The 18,136-nt window shown below is 37.3% G+C and overlaps 1 protein-coding gene across 12 annotated transcripts in view; it reads left to right on the top strand.

Moving 5' to 3' along the window:
• The window catches only part of LOC111150262 (methyltransferase like 15), a 398,977-nt gene that overhangs the window by 254,591 nt on the left and 126,250 nt on the right, over nt 1–18,136 (top strand). For 5 of the 12 annotated variants that reach the window (XR_002640796.1, XR_002640797.1, XR_002640795.1 and 2 more), the window contains exons 6-7: nt 847–874; nt 6,217–6,291. The exons of 2 other annotated variants lie outside the window; for them this stretch is intronic. Coding sequence is in view for 5 of the 10 variants with exons in the window: in XM_022507702.1 (XP_022363410.1) it covers nt 847–874; nt 6,217–6,256 (68 nt within the window). In the remaining 5 variants the exon portion in view is untranslated. Of the gene's footprint in view, nt 1–846; nt 882–1,234; nt 1,363–6,216; nt 6,292–7,320; nt 7,541–11,574; nt 11,638–18,136 lie in introns of those variants that run through there. 5 more of the 12 variants (XM_022507699.1, XR_002640798.1, XM_022507701.1 and 2 more) reach the window with 5 other exon arrangements.

The following is an 18,136-nucleotide window of genomic DNA, read 5'->3' as shown; positions in this document are numbered from 1 at the left end:
GATGAACATTGACTCTTCATGTGCTTTGCTGCTTCTTTTGAGGCTACTTTAAGGCAGTGTAACTTTCAGATGTATACCATCTCTGTATCTGCTCAGGCTTTCTTGTGAGGCATATACTAAGTACTAGACAATTATCAGCTATCACACAATAATATTCAGAGGAGCATGGAGATATATGTATGATTTTAAATCTAGAATAGGGGTTAATAAATTGGGACCTCAAGCTCAAGAACATGCAGAAGAGAATACATGGCGTAACTAATCAGGATTATGTTAAAGATAACTAATTTATCCTACAGGCAGCCTTTCCAAGAAATCCTTTCCATAAAATTACAATCACTGTGTACTATTTCACAGATATTCTGATGACACTGGACCATGCTATAGAAAAAATTTTTTGAGGTCTCTAGGAGCATAGCTAATAAATGAGTAAATATTATCTCATATTGTGAATGATGACACTTCTATCTGGTTAATAGCAGTTTTTATAAGGTATCATTAAGATATTTTTCCTACAGGGTTTTTTTTGTTTGTTTGTTTGTTTTGTTTTGCTTTGTTTTCCATGCAGGGGTTGCGACCTTGGGAAGGTAAGAGGAAGAGAAAATGTCTCTTTAAAAAAAAAAAAAAAAGTGCTCGCTTCAGCAGCACATATACCAAAAAAAAAAAAAAAAAAAGTTTTTTTTTTTCTAAATAACTTTTTTTTTTTTCCTTTTTACCATCATGCTGATTTCTGTACCCTGAGGTTTCTACTCCCACTTATTCTGATGATGGGTGAATTACTATTGCAGTAACTTAGACCAGCATTTTGAACTCAAGCATTAATTTGTGCCTCATTTTATTCTTCAGGTACCTCTTCAAAAACCTTAAGAAATCTGTAAGCAGTAAGTTTTAACTTTTTTGAGGGATTGAAAATGCCATTTGAAAATCTATTCCATGGGGTGTGTCTCCAGAAAGATGAATGTTCTCACATAAAGAGAAAATGTTTATACATAATTTCATCAGGTTCAAAGGCTCCCTGAAGCTTAGTAGCCACAGGTTAAATATTTCTGTTGTGAGACAAACAAACCATAGGCCAACCTAGAACTATGGAGTTTATGCAGAAAATGTAGCTGAGCAAGGTCCCTGATCCCCGGGACACAAATATCTGTCTAGGTAAAAGGCAGGACAGAAATACATTTAACATTTAGTTATTGTTGGGAAGTTGAATAACTGTCTTCCTCTTATGTCTTTACAGTATAACATCATTATTAAAAATGCTGTGGATCTTAAATTGAGAAAAAGTTTACCATTAGAGCTTAAAATTTATAAGACCAATCACAGAGAAGCTGATTAGCTCTTCCTAAAGTCCATGAATAATACCAGGTGAGAATGATGAAAAGTTTGTGAACATCAGGATCCAATCATCTGTTGAATCAACAATTTATTGTATAGCTCTGCCCTGCCATGCAAATTTCGTGGAGCCTGAGTTAATTTTCTAAGGTCACAAGTTAGCTGATGGCACAACCTACCACTCTGTTTTAACTCGTAGGTTGGGACATTGTCACTATATGTTATAGCCTCCAGAAAAACATGTCATGGTGAGAAAAATTCACAGTCCACTTTTGTGTAGAGCTAAGTACTAACAAAACAAGAACACAGCTCATGTGGCATTTTGTTTTTCATGAGGCATTTTTAAAGAGATAAGGAATTTAAATGGAAAGCAAGATTTCAAAACATTCAGTGTATGCCATAAAACAATTTAACTTAATCTGACGTAATCTGATGTGGTTTTTCCAGGGGCCTTGACTATAATTTACTTTTCCTCAATTTTGTTCAAGTACTTTTGCTCAATCTGGTGTTCCACAGAACACTTCTCTCTCGCGATACTTAGTGCACAAAAGATTCTGTGGCTAAATAAATTTGGGAAATGTTTCATATTATAGTTTGTTTGGTGTTTTAAAAAGCATACAAGAACATTAAAGGTTCTGGGAAGTCCTGCAGTAAAACATAATAGCAAAAATCTTATTTGTCTTTAAATCTGTATTTCTCAAAGTCATTACACCTCAGAACACTTCCCTAATGTAACACTTATGAAAATCCCACACAACCTATATTCTGCAGCACATATGACAAGAAATTCTGCTGTAACTTTACAAGTCTTCAGTCTCAGATCCCGTTTTCCAATGATTGTTTGAAACACAGAGCAACTATTTTATGAAAGCCTGTTGCTTTGGCATGCCCTCCTTTTCGATTCAGTTATGAAAACAATGCTAGCTAAAACCACTCTCCATTTCTGTTTTTCAAGGTTTTCTCTCTATATTACACTGGCTTGATGTACTGCTATTTTTATTTCCATTCTTCCCACCATTTCCATTTCAGAAATTTATTAAAAGGAAATAATTATATATGGGAACAATTATTTAATGTATTTGATAATAAAATGTCAAAAACAATGTAATTTCTAGTAATAGGGTGATGGATAAGTAAATTGTCCATATAATAAAATGTTATTTAAAAAATCACATTTGTCAAAGACTATTTAATGATGTGGAAAGGCCGTGATATGTTTTTAGTGATATACATAAGGTACATCACGTCAAGGGCATCATTCCAGTTTTGTAATATATTATATATAGGTACACATATTTTCACACACACACATAAAAAACTTAAAGGGCATACCTTAATATGTTCAGTTATTTATCTCTGAGAAGACTAAATTTTTTATGTTTTTAAGTGTTTAAAAGAAATTTTACAACAAATATGGTTTTCATTTAAAACAAAAGAAAACAAAAATACTATTGAATATGTGGGTTTTACATCTTCAGCTCAAACTGGAAAAACACACCTGTTCAAATATGGGCTGATATAGTCCTTATACATATTTCATCCAAACAGAGATTACCAAATAGTTTTGATTCTTTAACCCCCAAATTATTGTTCTTACTTTTTCTAGGCTCCATGAAGGTAATAATACTCTTTCCCTAGAATTATGGTTCTTTTTCTCAATTAAGATGTTTTTAAAACCAGTATGTTTTTTAAAACTGATTTTAGAAAGACTATTTACACTTCAAAAAGATTTGTGTTACTTTCTTATAGGAGATAATTTTTATAGGTAATACGAAATAATATATATGCAAAGTTGTATGGTGGGTTCTCCACATAGACGTACCCTTGAAATAAAAGGATGAAATGGATCTCAAATTCTATGACTTTTGAATTGCTGATCATTTGTAAAGACTCTTTTCTCTTGGCGATAGATGTGATAGTTTTTATGGTACAGGAAGGTGGTCAGATGTATTTGAAGGAAAATGAGACTTTCATGAGACTTTTAAAAGAAAGAGGAATTTTAATGCCTGCCAGAACAAAACTTTTAATAGCTTTTAAAGGAAGATGAAATAATCACATTCATTGTAATGTGATTTAACTTAAATGTATATGTGTATATATACATATACATGCATATGTGTCAGGTAATCTTTTTTTTTTAAGATTTTATTTATTTATTTGACAGAGATCACAAGTAGGCAGAGAGGCAGGCAGAGAGAGAGAGGAGGAAGCAGGCTCCCTGCTGAGCAGAGAGCCCAATGCAGGGCTTGATTCCAGGACCCTGGGATCATGACCTGAGCTGAAGGCAGAGGCTTTAACCCACTGAGCCACCCAGGCACCCCTGTGTCATGTAATCTTAAATGTCTGGCATAACATTTTAAAAAATACTGGATATATAAAGTAATAGATAAATGTGATCAATAATTATGAAATAAAGCAGCCAAAAGAAACAAATCCCAGATGACTTAGATGTTAGAATTAGCAGCACTAATTTTAAATTAGCTATTATAAATATATTTAAGAATTTAAAAGGAAAGATGTATATAGGAAATGTACAATGGGAAATCTCAGAAAAATGGAAACTATAAAAAAGAACCAAATGGAATTCTAGAACTAACAAATGCACTGTCTAAAATTTAAAAATTGATTTAAAAATTAAAAAATTGATTGCATTGTATTAACACCAACCTGGAAATTGGAAAAAAAAAAAAAAAAGAAAGTCTAGTGAACTTGAAGATAGGAAAATAGAAATTATCTATTCTGAAGAATGGAGAGAAAAAATATTTTAAAGAAAAGAAAGAATATATTGTTAGTGACCCATGAGACCATATAAACTGGTCTAAAGAAACTGTAATTGGAGCCACAGTAGTAGAGAGATTGAATAGGACAGAAAAATATACCTGAAGAATTAATGACCTAAAATCCCCCAAATTTGGAACACCAACAACAGTCCATAAACACATTATGGTCATTTGCTGGAAATTAAAAATAAAAAGAAAATAAGAGCTATTCACTAATTTCAGTTTTCCAAACTTAAATATCTCTATTCTCAATACATTTTTCTATTTTTACTATTACTTCAGGGAGCTTATATGAGTGATCTTTCATAAGCATGATAATTTAAATAATAAAGAAAATAAAGAATTGGAACTCAAATAAAAACTTGTAGAACTTCAAATCCAGCACACTTTTACAACTGTATTTTAGAAAGTAAGACAACAATCTCCGCTTTCCTTTTAACTTAGAGGAAAAAAAAAATCTAAGTGTGGATTGGCTGTCTATCCTATGACAGTTTTCACCCTGTTGTTTGCTATTGGTCTAAATAGCCACTTCCACCCACTCCAGACCATAAGCTCCACACAGGTAAGGGATTATTTTTTTGCTCTTTATTCAGGGATTGTAGGATGTAGATGAGTGACTGACACATCACAGGTACTCATTGAGTAAATGAAAGAATGAGATCAAAATGAAGGCAAAAGTTTTTGTGATTTTGGTTTATTTCATATTTGGCATTTGTTTTGTTAACAAGCCAGATGTAATGTTTTCAGATATTTCCTTGAGATGTTCTAGTGAACATCTTAATGCAGACTATACTAAATAATAGACCTACTGGCACAAAGTTAGAATTGTAAATAGGTCAGTGATTACTGTTGCTTTCACTGCTCACCTACACATTATTTTACCTGGAGAGAAAAAATAAAGAAAAAGGCCAATCAAGTCCCCAGAATTTACTGATGCCTCTAGGGGCAGTTTTCCCACAATTTATGCTTCATTTCATGTAGTGTCCTGAAAAATCTATAAGGTGACTTATTATATCCCAGTTCCTTAACATTCCTATTGGTGCACCAATAGTCATGTGCATTGTTTCAAAAGTCAGTGCATATATTATCAATCAGAGTGTAAACAAGAAAGCAGAAACCACCTTAAAGACTTTTCAACAGAGTTAATTTAATTCAGGGAATTTATCAAATAGGTGATGGAATTTCTGAGAGCTGAAGTAACAGAGTTAAACAGAGTTAAGCAGCATGAAACCACTACCATCTATAGGCTAGAAAGATGAAACATGTAGCAGTACTCCTGCCCAGGGGGTTATTAAATGGAAGCTAAGACAAATTTGCCAAACAATGAAACCAAGGAGCTGGAGCCATAGAGGAGAAGCAATTGCTGAGAAGCTGCCTTCTCAGGTAGGTAGAGAGGAGAAGTGCCTTGTCTGCTCTCTCCCACCACATTCAATCTCTGGTCTGTGTCTTTCTTGTCAAAACTCAGGCAGAAGACAGCTGATCTGGGATACTGGGAAACACAGACTGTAGGGTTTAGTCTCTCCCTCTATCAGAGAGCTGAGCCCAAAAAAAGACAAGGAATGGGGCCAACATGCCCAGGCTCCCTGCCACAGCACCTACAGGTGTATTAATTGTTTCTAAAATATAAAGCATTTTCCCCCAAAGTTTCTATGTACTTTTAACTGTTTGATGCGATGTTGCAATGGTTCTGCAATTCTAATTGATAGTTACTTTGGGGGGGGGGGGCGTTTACAGGACCATCTGGTAGAGACCATTGGAAACTAGAAAAATCTTTAAAAAATAGAAGTTGCCTAATGCAGTCCTTGCTCATCTCATCATGGATTTTTAGGCATTTGATTGAAATATGCCAATAAAATGACTTTTGAAATGTTCCCTTTTCCAAGTTTCTGAGCCAGAAACAGAAGGCTTATCTTCCTGTTAGCATAGGCTACTGCTGTAGTAGGTTCTTAATCTGAAAAGCATAATGAAAAGAAAATACATCATGTTATGAAAGCTATTTGAAACTTACATTGCTATAGGACTAACTCTGAAAAATTCCTTAATATTCAAAAAATCAAGAAACCCAAGAGGAAGTTAAGTGCTTGAATCCTTATCTCTGCTATTGCAGATCATGTCATTGGATACTCCAGAAAATGAATACGTCTTGAAGTGCATGGAGTGTGTGATTAAGTCCCTGAGTAGGGTGAGTATGACATAATAATGCTTGACAAACGCTTGAAGAGCTTAAATAGCAAGTAAGGAAGAAAATGGTTTCCTGTAGCATAAGGAGTTAGAACTTGAAGTACCAAAGTGGAATTGACAAATGGAAACATTTGAATGACTTTCTAGAAATATTTCCTAATGGAGCCAGAAGTTAAGACAGTGGAATTGGTTTTCCAGAGGGAAGTGATTGGAGCAGATGTTTCTGAAGTAAGCAAAAGAAAAAGCATCGGAGAATATACCACAAGGAATATACCTAAGGTGTCAGCTATTATTAACTCTTTTCTTTAGGTTCAGCATTAGAAATGGCAATGTTAGATCTGCATCCAATGAAGTATATGTACACGTATACACATATAAACCTCCCAGGGTTTAGGGAGGTTAAAAATGGCTTGTTCAAGGTGCACACTGGGTTAGTGCTGGAGCTGGGTCTCCAATCTAAACTCTCATTCAACATCAATACTCTTGCTGCTACAGTATAGAGCCTTGGGATCAGGAAGAATCACTCACAACAAATCCAAGCTATGGTTGATACTGGAAGAGTTCCATATTTTTGGAGCTGATGTGTATTTGTCTCCAACAAAAGGAAAATACCACCCCTTTCCAAACATCTAGGGAATTGTAACAACTGATTTCTTGGTTTTAGAGAACAAAATTTACTCTGGGTAGTTTAGGCAGAAGGTTTATTACAGAGCATAAGATAGTTTGCAGAATGTGTCAGAGGCTAGAGAACCGAGTAGTCATGCTACTAAAATTTGTGGGATCTGGGGCAAAAGTACAAATTGATACCCACATAACATGTCTAAGTACTTAAAAGTTAAACATCAGCTTCAGTTTATTAAATAAAATGTATGCTATGTTCCCACTTTGAGAAAGTTACCTCCTAAATTACCTGGGAGGTCAAGATAGAACTTAAAATTTTGACTCTTTTGGGTTCCTCACCAAAGCATAATGGTATGGGAAAAGCATGACCAAGTCCCCAACCCAGATTTCCCACCCTTCTGTTTTTCAGTCTCTGGCTTCATTCTGTGCTGCAAGGGACTCTTATCAGCATATGTGTGGACACTGCACCCAACATATACAAGCTCTGTCTATACCCTTGGAAGCCAGCTGCCCTGTGGCCACCCTCAGACCTAAAGGTGCCTACAGTGGTGGTTTGGTTCACTTTCAGGAGAATGAGCTCCAGGAAAGAGACCCACACAGACTCTGGAAGCAAGTTCAGGGCCATTTAGGTAAGGAATCTGGGTCCATGATTTCCAGGGCACAGTCTGGGGCTAAAGCTCCAGTTAAGTATGTATCACTGGCTCCACATACTCCTCACTCAGTGTTTAGGAGATGGCCAGAGGAGGGCCAGAGCAAGAGCCTGTGAAGTGTTGGGCCAAGATTAAGAGATTCTTTCACCTAGACTAAAGATGGAAACAAGCATAGGTCCTGCTTGTTCAGAAAGAATGCAGCCTGATGAGCTGCCAAACCACACCAAGGGACTTGTTTCAAGAAACCTGACTGCCACAGACACCTGCTGTTCAGTAGTTTTGATGCTAGGTACTAACCTATAGAACCTTCCTCACAGCTGCCTCAAGAGAATCAAACATTTCTGTAGTGATACTGGCTGGGCAGTCCAGTCTCTTCATGTAAGGCTATAATCCCACAGTGTTGATTTCTGCATTTCAGGTTTTGTGCAGGTGTATCTGCTTAGTGGAACCTAAATCAATGTGGAAACTTAGTGGCAAATGGAGCTTGGTCTTTATAGTTTCTATTACTCGGGAAAATATATTAGAAGTAGATTGAAATCAGTGACCACATGAAACCAAACCTCTTTGAAAAACCCATTTATTGAGAAACAAATTGAAACAACGTAGATATATATTGATTTTTTTAGATGATAAAACCACCATTATGGATTTATTTGTAATGGCTTTTGGAGCATTCTGCTGTAAAGGATTCTGAGGCTTTCCCTGAACCCAGAGAGAAAAAGCACTTTTTTTGATTTTTGATATCTACCATGATCGTGGGAGGGGCTGAGGTAATGCCTATGCCATTTTCGGAGGCAGGACTATCTCTTAGACATACGTATATAGGCCCTGAGTAAGGTTTTGTTAAATGAATGACTAAACTGTAAATAAGTGAATTATAGCTAGGACCTTAGGCAGGAATTAAAATGATTCTGAGTTCTTCTACTTTCTAATCCTAATCTTTTTAATTTTATGATACCACAGGGACCTAGAGAAGAAAAGAGATATAATTATGGGGGGATCAAAGAAAGTGACATTTGTAGAAGTTAAGGAGGCAGGAGAGGTTTCCCTCATTTAGGTGAAGGAGAGGCAGTGTTGAATGGTGTGGTCAAGATTCTCTTAACCTTCTTCCCATCCTCTCCAATGTTAGCTAAGGTAATACTACCTGTTTTAACAAACAAACCCCCAAATTTCAGTGGCTTACCATGATAAAAATGTGTTCTCTTTCCCGTAGTAATCTGATGCAGGTGCTTCTTGTCAGAGGGGGAACATGTTTCAGACTGAAGAAGCTGCCATGTTGCTCTGGTCATTGACATGTAAAAAGCATAAGGGAAAAGGGAGTAGGAGAAAGGGATCTTTGTTTTTTAACCACTTTACTTCAAGAAGTGACCGACATCACTTATCATATTTCCTTGGTGAGCACTAGTCCTTCGGCCCCATGGGGATGCAAGGGTGGGCTGGGATATACAGTGTCTGTCTGGGCAGCTGCTTCCCAGCAACAGCTGTGTGTCTGTTCTCCTGCAAGTATGCTCCATGGACTGGCAACATCAGATTCACCGGGGAATCTGTTAGAAATGCACATTCTTGGGGCTTATCCAGGATTACTAAATTAGGAAGAATGGAGGTGGGGCCAGGGCATTTTAATAAGCCTTTCACAGGATTTTTATGGATGCTCATGTGAAAAGCCCTGACCTCTGGTGGACAGCTTGTCATTTCTGCCCTACTGCCTGTAGTGACTGCATTCCCGCACATCAATATTTGAAGCCCCTCCCTGAAGGAGGAGGACTTCCTACTCCTTGAGAAGTCGGGCTTCATTTTGTGACTTATTTGAACCAATAAAATGTGAGAGAAATGAGCATGGTCACTTCCATGTTGAGGTTTGAAGAGCCAGCATGTGCTTTGCTACTCCCTCTTTCTGTCACTGAACCACAAGGAGCAGATAATAGCTCCTCTGTTACCCTAGATCCCGGAGTGAGGAGAGCAGACGGCATAGAGCGGAGTCCCAGCTGACTGGCAGTGAAAATGTAGCACGAGAAAGAAAGAGACCTTTGGTGTTTTAAGCTTTGAAATTTTGGGGTTGTTCATCCCTGCAGCATTCTTCAGACTGCTTTGCCTCCTTTCCTCCAACGTACAACACTGACTGGCACTTTTTATGAATGGCTTTGCAAAGCTTACCTCCAAAGGGTTATATCCCCCTTGACACTACATTCAAAATTTTGGCATGCTATCCTTAAGGGAATGGTGTTTCTGGGTTTTGTACACCTACCCTCTGCCTTATTTTATTCCTTTTCATTCTTACTTCAAGTATTGATAATATCTAGAAACCTTAACCATCTGCACAGTAGAATAACCTCAAGTTTGCTCTGGTTTTGACCTGATTTTTCCTTTGTTAACATTTGTGAAAAGAATCATTCAGAATATCACTTATGTAGATTACTTGCTCCATCTTCTAGGCCCCAGTCTATTGTCTTTCTTTTCTAGGTTCAAGAGTTCAGTTCTATTGGGTGATAATAATTTGATTTCTTGAGAATACAGTACAAGGGACTCAAAGACAAATCAAATCACAAAAAGCTTGGATTGTTAGATTAGAAGCATATCTTCTTAAATGGCTAGCTAAAATTGGATTTAAACTTGATCAGCACATATAGTAACATGTATTACATATGATTGGCAGCAGGCAGCGGCACAGATAAGTCTGGAATCATGGATGTAGCGCTGGGGTAGCAATATGTGATTTTATTTTGGGGGCGGGTAGTAGTAAATTTATAAACCTCCTTTTGCTAAGCTTGGGGTAGTACTAGTATAAACACACTGTGTTTCCTAATCATGGCTTCCTGGCCAGTAGGATCAAGAAGGGCAGGTGGCTTGGGATTAAAACTAAGAAGTAACCAATATGCAGTAAAATGTCAGCTACCTATCTAGAACATTACGGAAATGAGTTGTTCTGGTTACAAAGTTCATATGTATAAAAATAGGTTCATTTAAACTATTTCTGGTGAACATCTTTGGAAATACAGGTATACTTCTCTGCTTTATTAAATATAACATTCTAATTTGATCTCGCTCTGATGACTCAATCATAAATTATTCTAAAGTGCTGTAAGAGAGCCTGTTGAGTTCAGGGCTCTGTGTTTGAACCTGTAGGGGTTCCGGTTTGGAGTTCTGGTATCATCTTTTCAGAGTTTTCCTGTCATCAAGTCTCAGGCTGCCAGCTGTCACTTTCTGATGCTGCCAGTGTGTGTCTCCCTGGTGACCTGCTGCCTCCAGGATACCTTGAACTGGGGAACTAAACAATCATGCTCATTAAAGTTGTGCCTAAAATATAAGCAAATGGACTCTAAGTGTGAGCCCCAGGAGCATTTCCATGTGCATAAAGTTCATAAGCTTTATTATATCATCTTTGCTTTATCAGTGGCCCCATTTCTTTCTTTTTTTTTTCTTTTCTCTTTATTGTTTGCTTGCTTGCTTTCTGTCTTTCTCTCTCTTTCCTTCCTTCTTCCCTCCCTCCCTCTCTTCCTTCGTTCTCACCTTCTTTGCTTTCTTTCACTCTCCCTTCCTTCCTTTCTTCCTTTTTCTATCTCTCTCTCTCTCTCAGGAAAGTAAGATTGCTTCATTACTGAGTTTCATGCAAGTTAGATGTTTCTTTTCATCAGGTCTACTCTGATCATGGATGATAGAATATTGACTAGAGGTGGGATGTCATAGCCCTATAGAGCTAATGAAAAACCTAGCCATTATACTTTGCATTTTTAGAGTTCTTTATACTGTTCAGAATGTTCTCCCTACTGGCGTTTGCATCTGTCATTTTGATGTAATGCTAACATTGTATCATTTTGGTGGTCATAATGGCTATAAAGTTGTCTTAAACTAATCTTGCTAATAAGTTAAAAAAAAAAGACTTAGTCTTACAGAGAAAAGTAAAAATGTCTAGCCTGTTGCTTGTTTTATTCTTTCTAAACATTTGCCTTTTCCTTTTCTAGGCTGCGTGGCCTTGTGAGAAAGACCTAAAATTATCATCTCTTGTTTGTTTTTAGGTGCCCAAGGTAGATAACAACTATAGGCCCCTCTCTCCTCTTTGATTCTCTGTATGGAGGAAAAGATGGGGTAAAAGTGTACAAAGGTATGTACATGTGACAAAGAAGGTGGTAGGAACACAAATAATGGCATACATTCAATGCAATGATTATAATTCTCTACATGTAATTCCTTCTGAAAAGCATTAACAAAGGCTCTTCAAAGCTGTGTCTTTTTATCAGCCATAGAACTTTATAATCTATGAGCACCTGGGTTGTTAAAATGTGTGATAGGAAAGGAAGTGACCCTTGCCAACCTGTGCCTCAAATAGGCTTGTTTCATGCTGGGAGAAAACCATTTGGCCACACACAAAAGAAAAGATGCACCCTTTCAATTCTTCCCCTGACAGATGTGGAAGGTATGATTTATCACACAAGGCCAAGACCTTTTGTGTGACTGGGATTACGCTAAACATTCCAGACATCTTTTTGCCCCTTCTCTGCGTCAAGACACAACCTGTAGCTCTACTGCAGGGATGTGGGGAGAACAGAAAACATATGTTTACAGTTACTAAAGTAGCAGTGGAGGGTTGTAGATGACTTGTCAGAGCTATAAAAGCTGGGCATGGAGTCTTAGAAACCAAAGGAGGTTGCCTGGCTGGGATGGGAACATGCAGGGCCATGAAAAGCATGAAAAGAAACCGCCATTAAATGAAAACCAGTCCTTGTGCCCATATGATAGCATTCCTGCTGGTAGACTTGGCCTCCAGGGCTGTCTTCTGGGCTCTAGGCCCTAATAGCAGACTGAGGGACAGATGGGCTGTCAGAGCAATTCAACCAACTAGGGCCTGTTTTATGGAGTAGGAAGAGCAAGAATTAGTTTTCTGTCCATCCATCTATCCTTTCTTTCCACGTAGAACTGAGAATCATTTCCCAAAATGCACATCTGGTCATGTTACTCTATTTTGAAATCCTTTCCTGGCTTTTCTATCAGGGTGAAGCCTGGACTGCTGAATGTGGCCTCTCTGCTTCTGCACAATGGGGCTCTATGTACTTCTCTGGTGACATCGCTTATCCTTTCCTTTCACCTTCTACATTCGTGTTGCACAAGCTTCTTTCAGTAATTTCAAAGAAATCATGCTTTTCCTTTCTTCTGGGGCTTTGGGTAAGTTGTTCTTTTTCTTTCTTTTCTCTCCTTTTCTTTCATTATCACTGTCTTCCATCACTTCCCTCAGAAAGTCTCACTTTAGGGAGTATTGGGTCCTAGCATGAATGATCTCATAGCAAATTCTAGTCTCCTATCAGGGCCCAGAAGTAAGTGCTACTATCTTTCATTCATTTATCTTCCTACTATAACCTAAACTCTTTAAGGGCATTGATGATACCTATAATACCTAGCATTATATCTGCCACATCATATAAATTTAGCAAATGGTAGCTTTATAAAATGTATGACCAAGATTGGCAATAGAGTTTAAAGTTTGGGTTTTGATGTCAAACTATTTATATCTATTTTAGTGTTACCTCTTATTAAATGCTTGATTTGGGGCAATTACTTCATCTGCCTCTGCCTGGGATTTCTTGTCTTTAGGTGGGAATGATAATATGTACTTCTTAGGATGTAGTTAAATGAGATAACACACAGCAAACACCTAGATTAGTACCTAGCACATAGAATACACTTAGTTATATAAAATTATAATTAAGTGTCTTCTACATGCTCAGGGTTCTGAACTTGAACCTGTGGTAGAATACAAAATGTATAATCTACAAATCACTATAGGGACTAGCTTAATCCTTCTAAACCTCATAGATGCCTCTCTGAGACGAGATGAGTACCCACACAGACTCTGGGAGACATCTTGCCTTGAATCTGCTTTAGGGGTTTGGGACCTCATGTTCTCTGCTAATCTAGCATGATTGCCTTTACAAGCTCAACTCCTCCCTATTGCTCAGGTCAGATCTCACTGCTAGAGTTCTTACCTCATTCTCTTGTGTCTTTATTTTTTCCTAGAACCCTAGTACTTCTGAAAACAGGGCCAGTATTTGTCACTACCTGACCCCTTTTGGTATCCTGATGGCTAGAGTCCTATTCCTAAAGCTCAGGCCCTCTGGGACCATGCTACTTCTTTGATGCTGTCTATTCATATTACCTTTGTCTGGAATGATCATCACCACATTCTGCCTGCTTGAATTTTTGATGGCACTGCTTGCCTGACTGCCTGGACTGCTACCTTTTCTCTGCATGGTTTGTACCCCTGGTGGCCTATCAGGAAAGTAGCAGGATCTGCCTTCTATCCCTTCTTTACCCTACTTTATGTCATAAATCCCTCAGTCTGAGACTCCTTTCTCAGTTTCATCTTGCCACCACACAAACTCCTGTTTAGAGAGCTCCCGCCCTCAAAAAACTACACTGTCTTGGGGGACGTAAGGCATGTCCTTAAATGAAAAAGAAAGCCAAAAGTCAGAAAGGCCTTGGAACACTGGTATAAGTTATCTGTTTATAACAATACTTTAAACACAGCAATGAAAATACTTATGTTCAGTGAAGTCTATACTGACACTCCAGGAAAGAGTCAGACTAACAGCTTATTGGAAAACATGCAAACTGTGTCTCCACAGGGTGGCCATCACGGGATTCTTGACTCCCTCCCAGATCTTACTAGGAATGGAGAAATCCTTCCCTTAACACCAGAGTACGTAACTATGGGTGCAGGAAAGACTCCAACTTTCCACTCAAAAACCCTATGTGACTTGGCATCCATTTCATGGAGAATGCCTTTTTGTGCCATTCAAGGGATTATAATTGAGACAACCAAATTCTTAGTCAGATCCTATAGTCTGATATAGGCAAAATAGGCAGCTTGGAGAACAATTGAGAATGGAAAAGAATAAAAGCACAAAGTTGGAGAAGAAAACAACTTGCTGCTGTTTTATTTCTCTGTTACATAGTCTTTCAGATGTTATGGTGGTTTAATCAAAGTTGGGTAAATCTCTTTCTTTTTAAGGAGTCAAGTATAAAGACCAGTAATTACACAATCATTCAACTGACTGGAAATGACCATTCATTTTTTTTTTTAATTATGTTCAGTTAGGTACATCATTGGTTTCTGATATAGTATTCAATGATTCATTAGTTACGTATAACACCCAGCTCTCATCACAGCATGTGCCCTCCTTAGTACCCATCACCCTGTTACCCCATCCCCCAACCCCCTCCCTCTGAAGCCTTCAGTTTATTTCCCAGGGTCCATAGTCTCTCATGGTTCATCTCCCTCTGATTCCCACCCCCCCTTCAGATTTCTCTCCCTTCCCCTGTAGTCCTTCATGCTATTGCTTATGTTCCACATATGAGTGAAACCATATAATTGTCTTTCTCTGCTTGACTTACTTCACTTAGCATGATCCCCTCCACTTTCATCCATGTCAATACAAATGGTGGGTCTTCATCCCTTCTGATGCTGAGTAATATTCCATTGTATATATGGACCACATTTTTATCCATTCATCTGTTGAAGGGTATCTTGGCACCTTCCACAGTTTGGCTATTGTGGACATTACATGTTTATAATTCTTTTGTCTCTTTGGAAATTTATTTGAGTGGAGAAAGTGTTTGCTCTTTAACATTGCCCACTGAAGACAAAAGGGGGAAATTTTCTTTTTTCTTTTTTGAAAATTTTTAAATAAAATTTCAATCAGTTAACTTACATTTTAATATTAGTTTCAGGTGTACAGTTTAGTCATTCAACACTTCCATACATTACCTGGTGCTCATCACAGCATGTGCACTCCTTAATCCCCACCACATATTCAACCCATCCCCCTACCCCTCTACTCTCCAGAAACCATCAGTTTGTTTTCTATAGTTAAGAGTCTGTTTCCCAGTTTGTTGCTCTCTTTTTTCCCCTGTGATGGATTGTTTTGTTTCTTAAATTCCACATATAAGTGAGATCATATGGTATTCATCTTAATCTGACTGACTTATTTTGCTTAGCATTATACTTTCTAGCTCTATCCATGTTGCTGCAAATGACAAGATTTCATTCTTTTTGATGGCTAAATAAAATTCCATTGTGTGCATATGTGTGTGTGTGTGTGGGTGTGGGTGTATCACCCCTTCTTTATCCATTCATCTATCAATGGACACTTGGACTGTTTCCATAATCTGGCTATTATAAATAATGCTGCTATAAACACTGGGGTCCACATATCCTTTTGATTAGTATTTTTGTATTCCTTGGATAAATGCTTACTAGTGCAGTAGCTGGATCATAGGGTAGTTCTATTTTTTGACTTTTTGAGGAAACTGTTTTGCAGAGTTGCTGTACCAGTTTACATTCCCACCAACAGTGTAAGAGGGTTCTCTTTTCTCCACATCCTTACCAATACCTGTTGTTTTTTCTTTTCTTGATATTAATCATTTTCACAGGTGTGAGGTGATATCTCATAGTAGCTTTGGTTTGTATTTCCCTGATTGTGAGTCATGTTGAGCATCTTTTCATTTGTTTGTTGGCCATCTGGATGTCTTCTTTGGAAAAATGTCTACTCATGTATTTTGTGCATCTTTTAATTGGGTTATTCATTTTTTGGTTTGGACTTTTTAAGTTCTTTATATATTTTGATTATTTTGGATACTAATCCTTTATCAGATATGTCATTTGTGAACATCTTCTCCCATTCTGTAGATTGCCTTTCAATTTTGTTGATTGTTTCCTTTGCTGTACAGAAGCTATTTATTTTGATGAAGTCCCAATAGTTTTTTTGTTTTTTTGTTTTTTTTTTGCTTTTGTTTCCCTTGCCTCGGAAGATATATCTAGTAAGAAGTTGCTATGGCCAATGTCAGAGAAGTTACTGCCTATGTTCTTCTCTGGGATTATAATGGTTTCATGTGTCACATTTAGGTCTTCAATATATTTTGAATTTATTTTTGTGCATACACAAAAATATAAGAAAGTGGTCCAATTTAATTCTTTTGCATGTTGGTGTCTAATTTTCTCAGCACCGTTTGTTGAAGAGGCTTTTACCCATTGGATATTCTTTCCTGCTTTCTAAAAGATTAATTGACCATACAGTTGTGGAGGAAATTTTCTCTTTCAGTTAGTGGTCTGAAAGCTCTGTTTGCAGAAAATAAGAATATAAGAAAGGGTTTTAATGTTAGACAGATCTAAGTTTAAATATCTCCACATTTTTCTCTCTTTGAACTGCATCCACACAATGGAAGGAATGATATCAATCTTAGAGTGTTTCTGTAAGGATTAAATTATGGAATGTATATGAAGTTTCTGGCACAATGAAAGTACATCTAGGGATATAATTAATTAAATCTCAGTTGTTCTTGCTAATTAGGGTCAGTGCACATGGAAGCAGGTTTACTTCGTGAAGAATGCTTTATAACATGGCCATCTTTGACTACAAGTTGGTGAAATATACTTTCTCAGCAGTAAACACCAGAGCTTTTCCACTGGCTCACTTGGGTGATCTCCTTTTCCTTTATTTTTTTGACTTCTGCTTCCAGATATGCAAAGGTCATTCTTACCTGTGTAAATAACTTGGTTGATCATGCCAAAAACTAATGTTTATTTAATTTTCCCCAAATTTCTTTCTCTTAATTCCTTCTTGACTACCCAGAAGAATTATCATTTTCTTTTTTTTTTTTTTTAATTTTTCTAATTTAAATTCAGTTTAGTTAACATACAGTGTATTATTAGTTTCAGGGTTAGAATTTAGTGATTCTTCAGTTGAATATAACACTCAGTGCTCATTACATTAAGTGCCCTCTTAAACACCCATCACCCAGTTACCCCATCCCTCCATCCACCTCCCCTCAGATGGAACTAGAGGCTATTATGCTAAGCAAAATAAGTCAGTCAGAGAAAGACAAATACCATATGACTATCATTTTCTTATTATTGTAACAACACCCAAAGTCTCTTTACCACTCTTTAAGGTCCTCCTTTCAGTTTTTTTCTCTGTCGTTGATACTATCATTCTCTTACTTATTTGTTCATTCATTTATTCTTTTATTCATTTTTTTCATTAACTCATTAAGCAAATATGTATTATATTTACTATGTGCCAAATCTGAATTGGCACTGAAGAATTAATAAGTATCCCAATGAGAAAAGCAGAATAAGGTAGCATTTAAGAGTAAGTTCTTTGAAGTCAGAGACAGACCTTTGTTTGCACTCTGACTCTACTCTATCCTAGTTGGCTGACCTTGGGCAAGTCACTTCAAGTTCTCTAGACTTCAGTTCCTCAGCTGTAATATGGGTAATATCGGTTCCTATTTTCCAGGATTGTCGTAAAAAGCAAACAAGACAATGAAGGTTAAGTTTTTCAGTACACCACCTGACATATAAAAAGTATAAGTATTCAATAGGTGTTAGTTTTTGAGAATAATGATGATTTTTTTTAAAGATTTTATTTATTTATTTGACAGAGATCACAAGTAGGCAGAGAGGCAGGCAGAGAGAGAGAGGAGGAAGCAGCCTCCCGCTGAGCAGAGACCCCTGATGCAGGGCTCGATCCCAGAACCCTGAGATCATGACCTGAGCCGAAGGCAGAGGCTTTATCCCACTGAGCC

The sequence above is a fragment of the Enhydra lutris genome, unplaced genomic scaffold, assembly GCF_002288905.1.
Source record: "Enhydra lutris kenyoni isolate GAN:26980312 unplaced genomic scaffold, ASM228890v2 scaffoldscaffold22, whole genome shotgun sequence".
NCBI classification, from domain to species: domain Eukaryota; kingdom Metazoa; phylum Chordata; class Mammalia; order Carnivora; family Mustelidae; genus Enhydra; species Enhydra lutris.
This window is presented reverse-complemented; position numbering and strand designations above follow the sequence as displayed.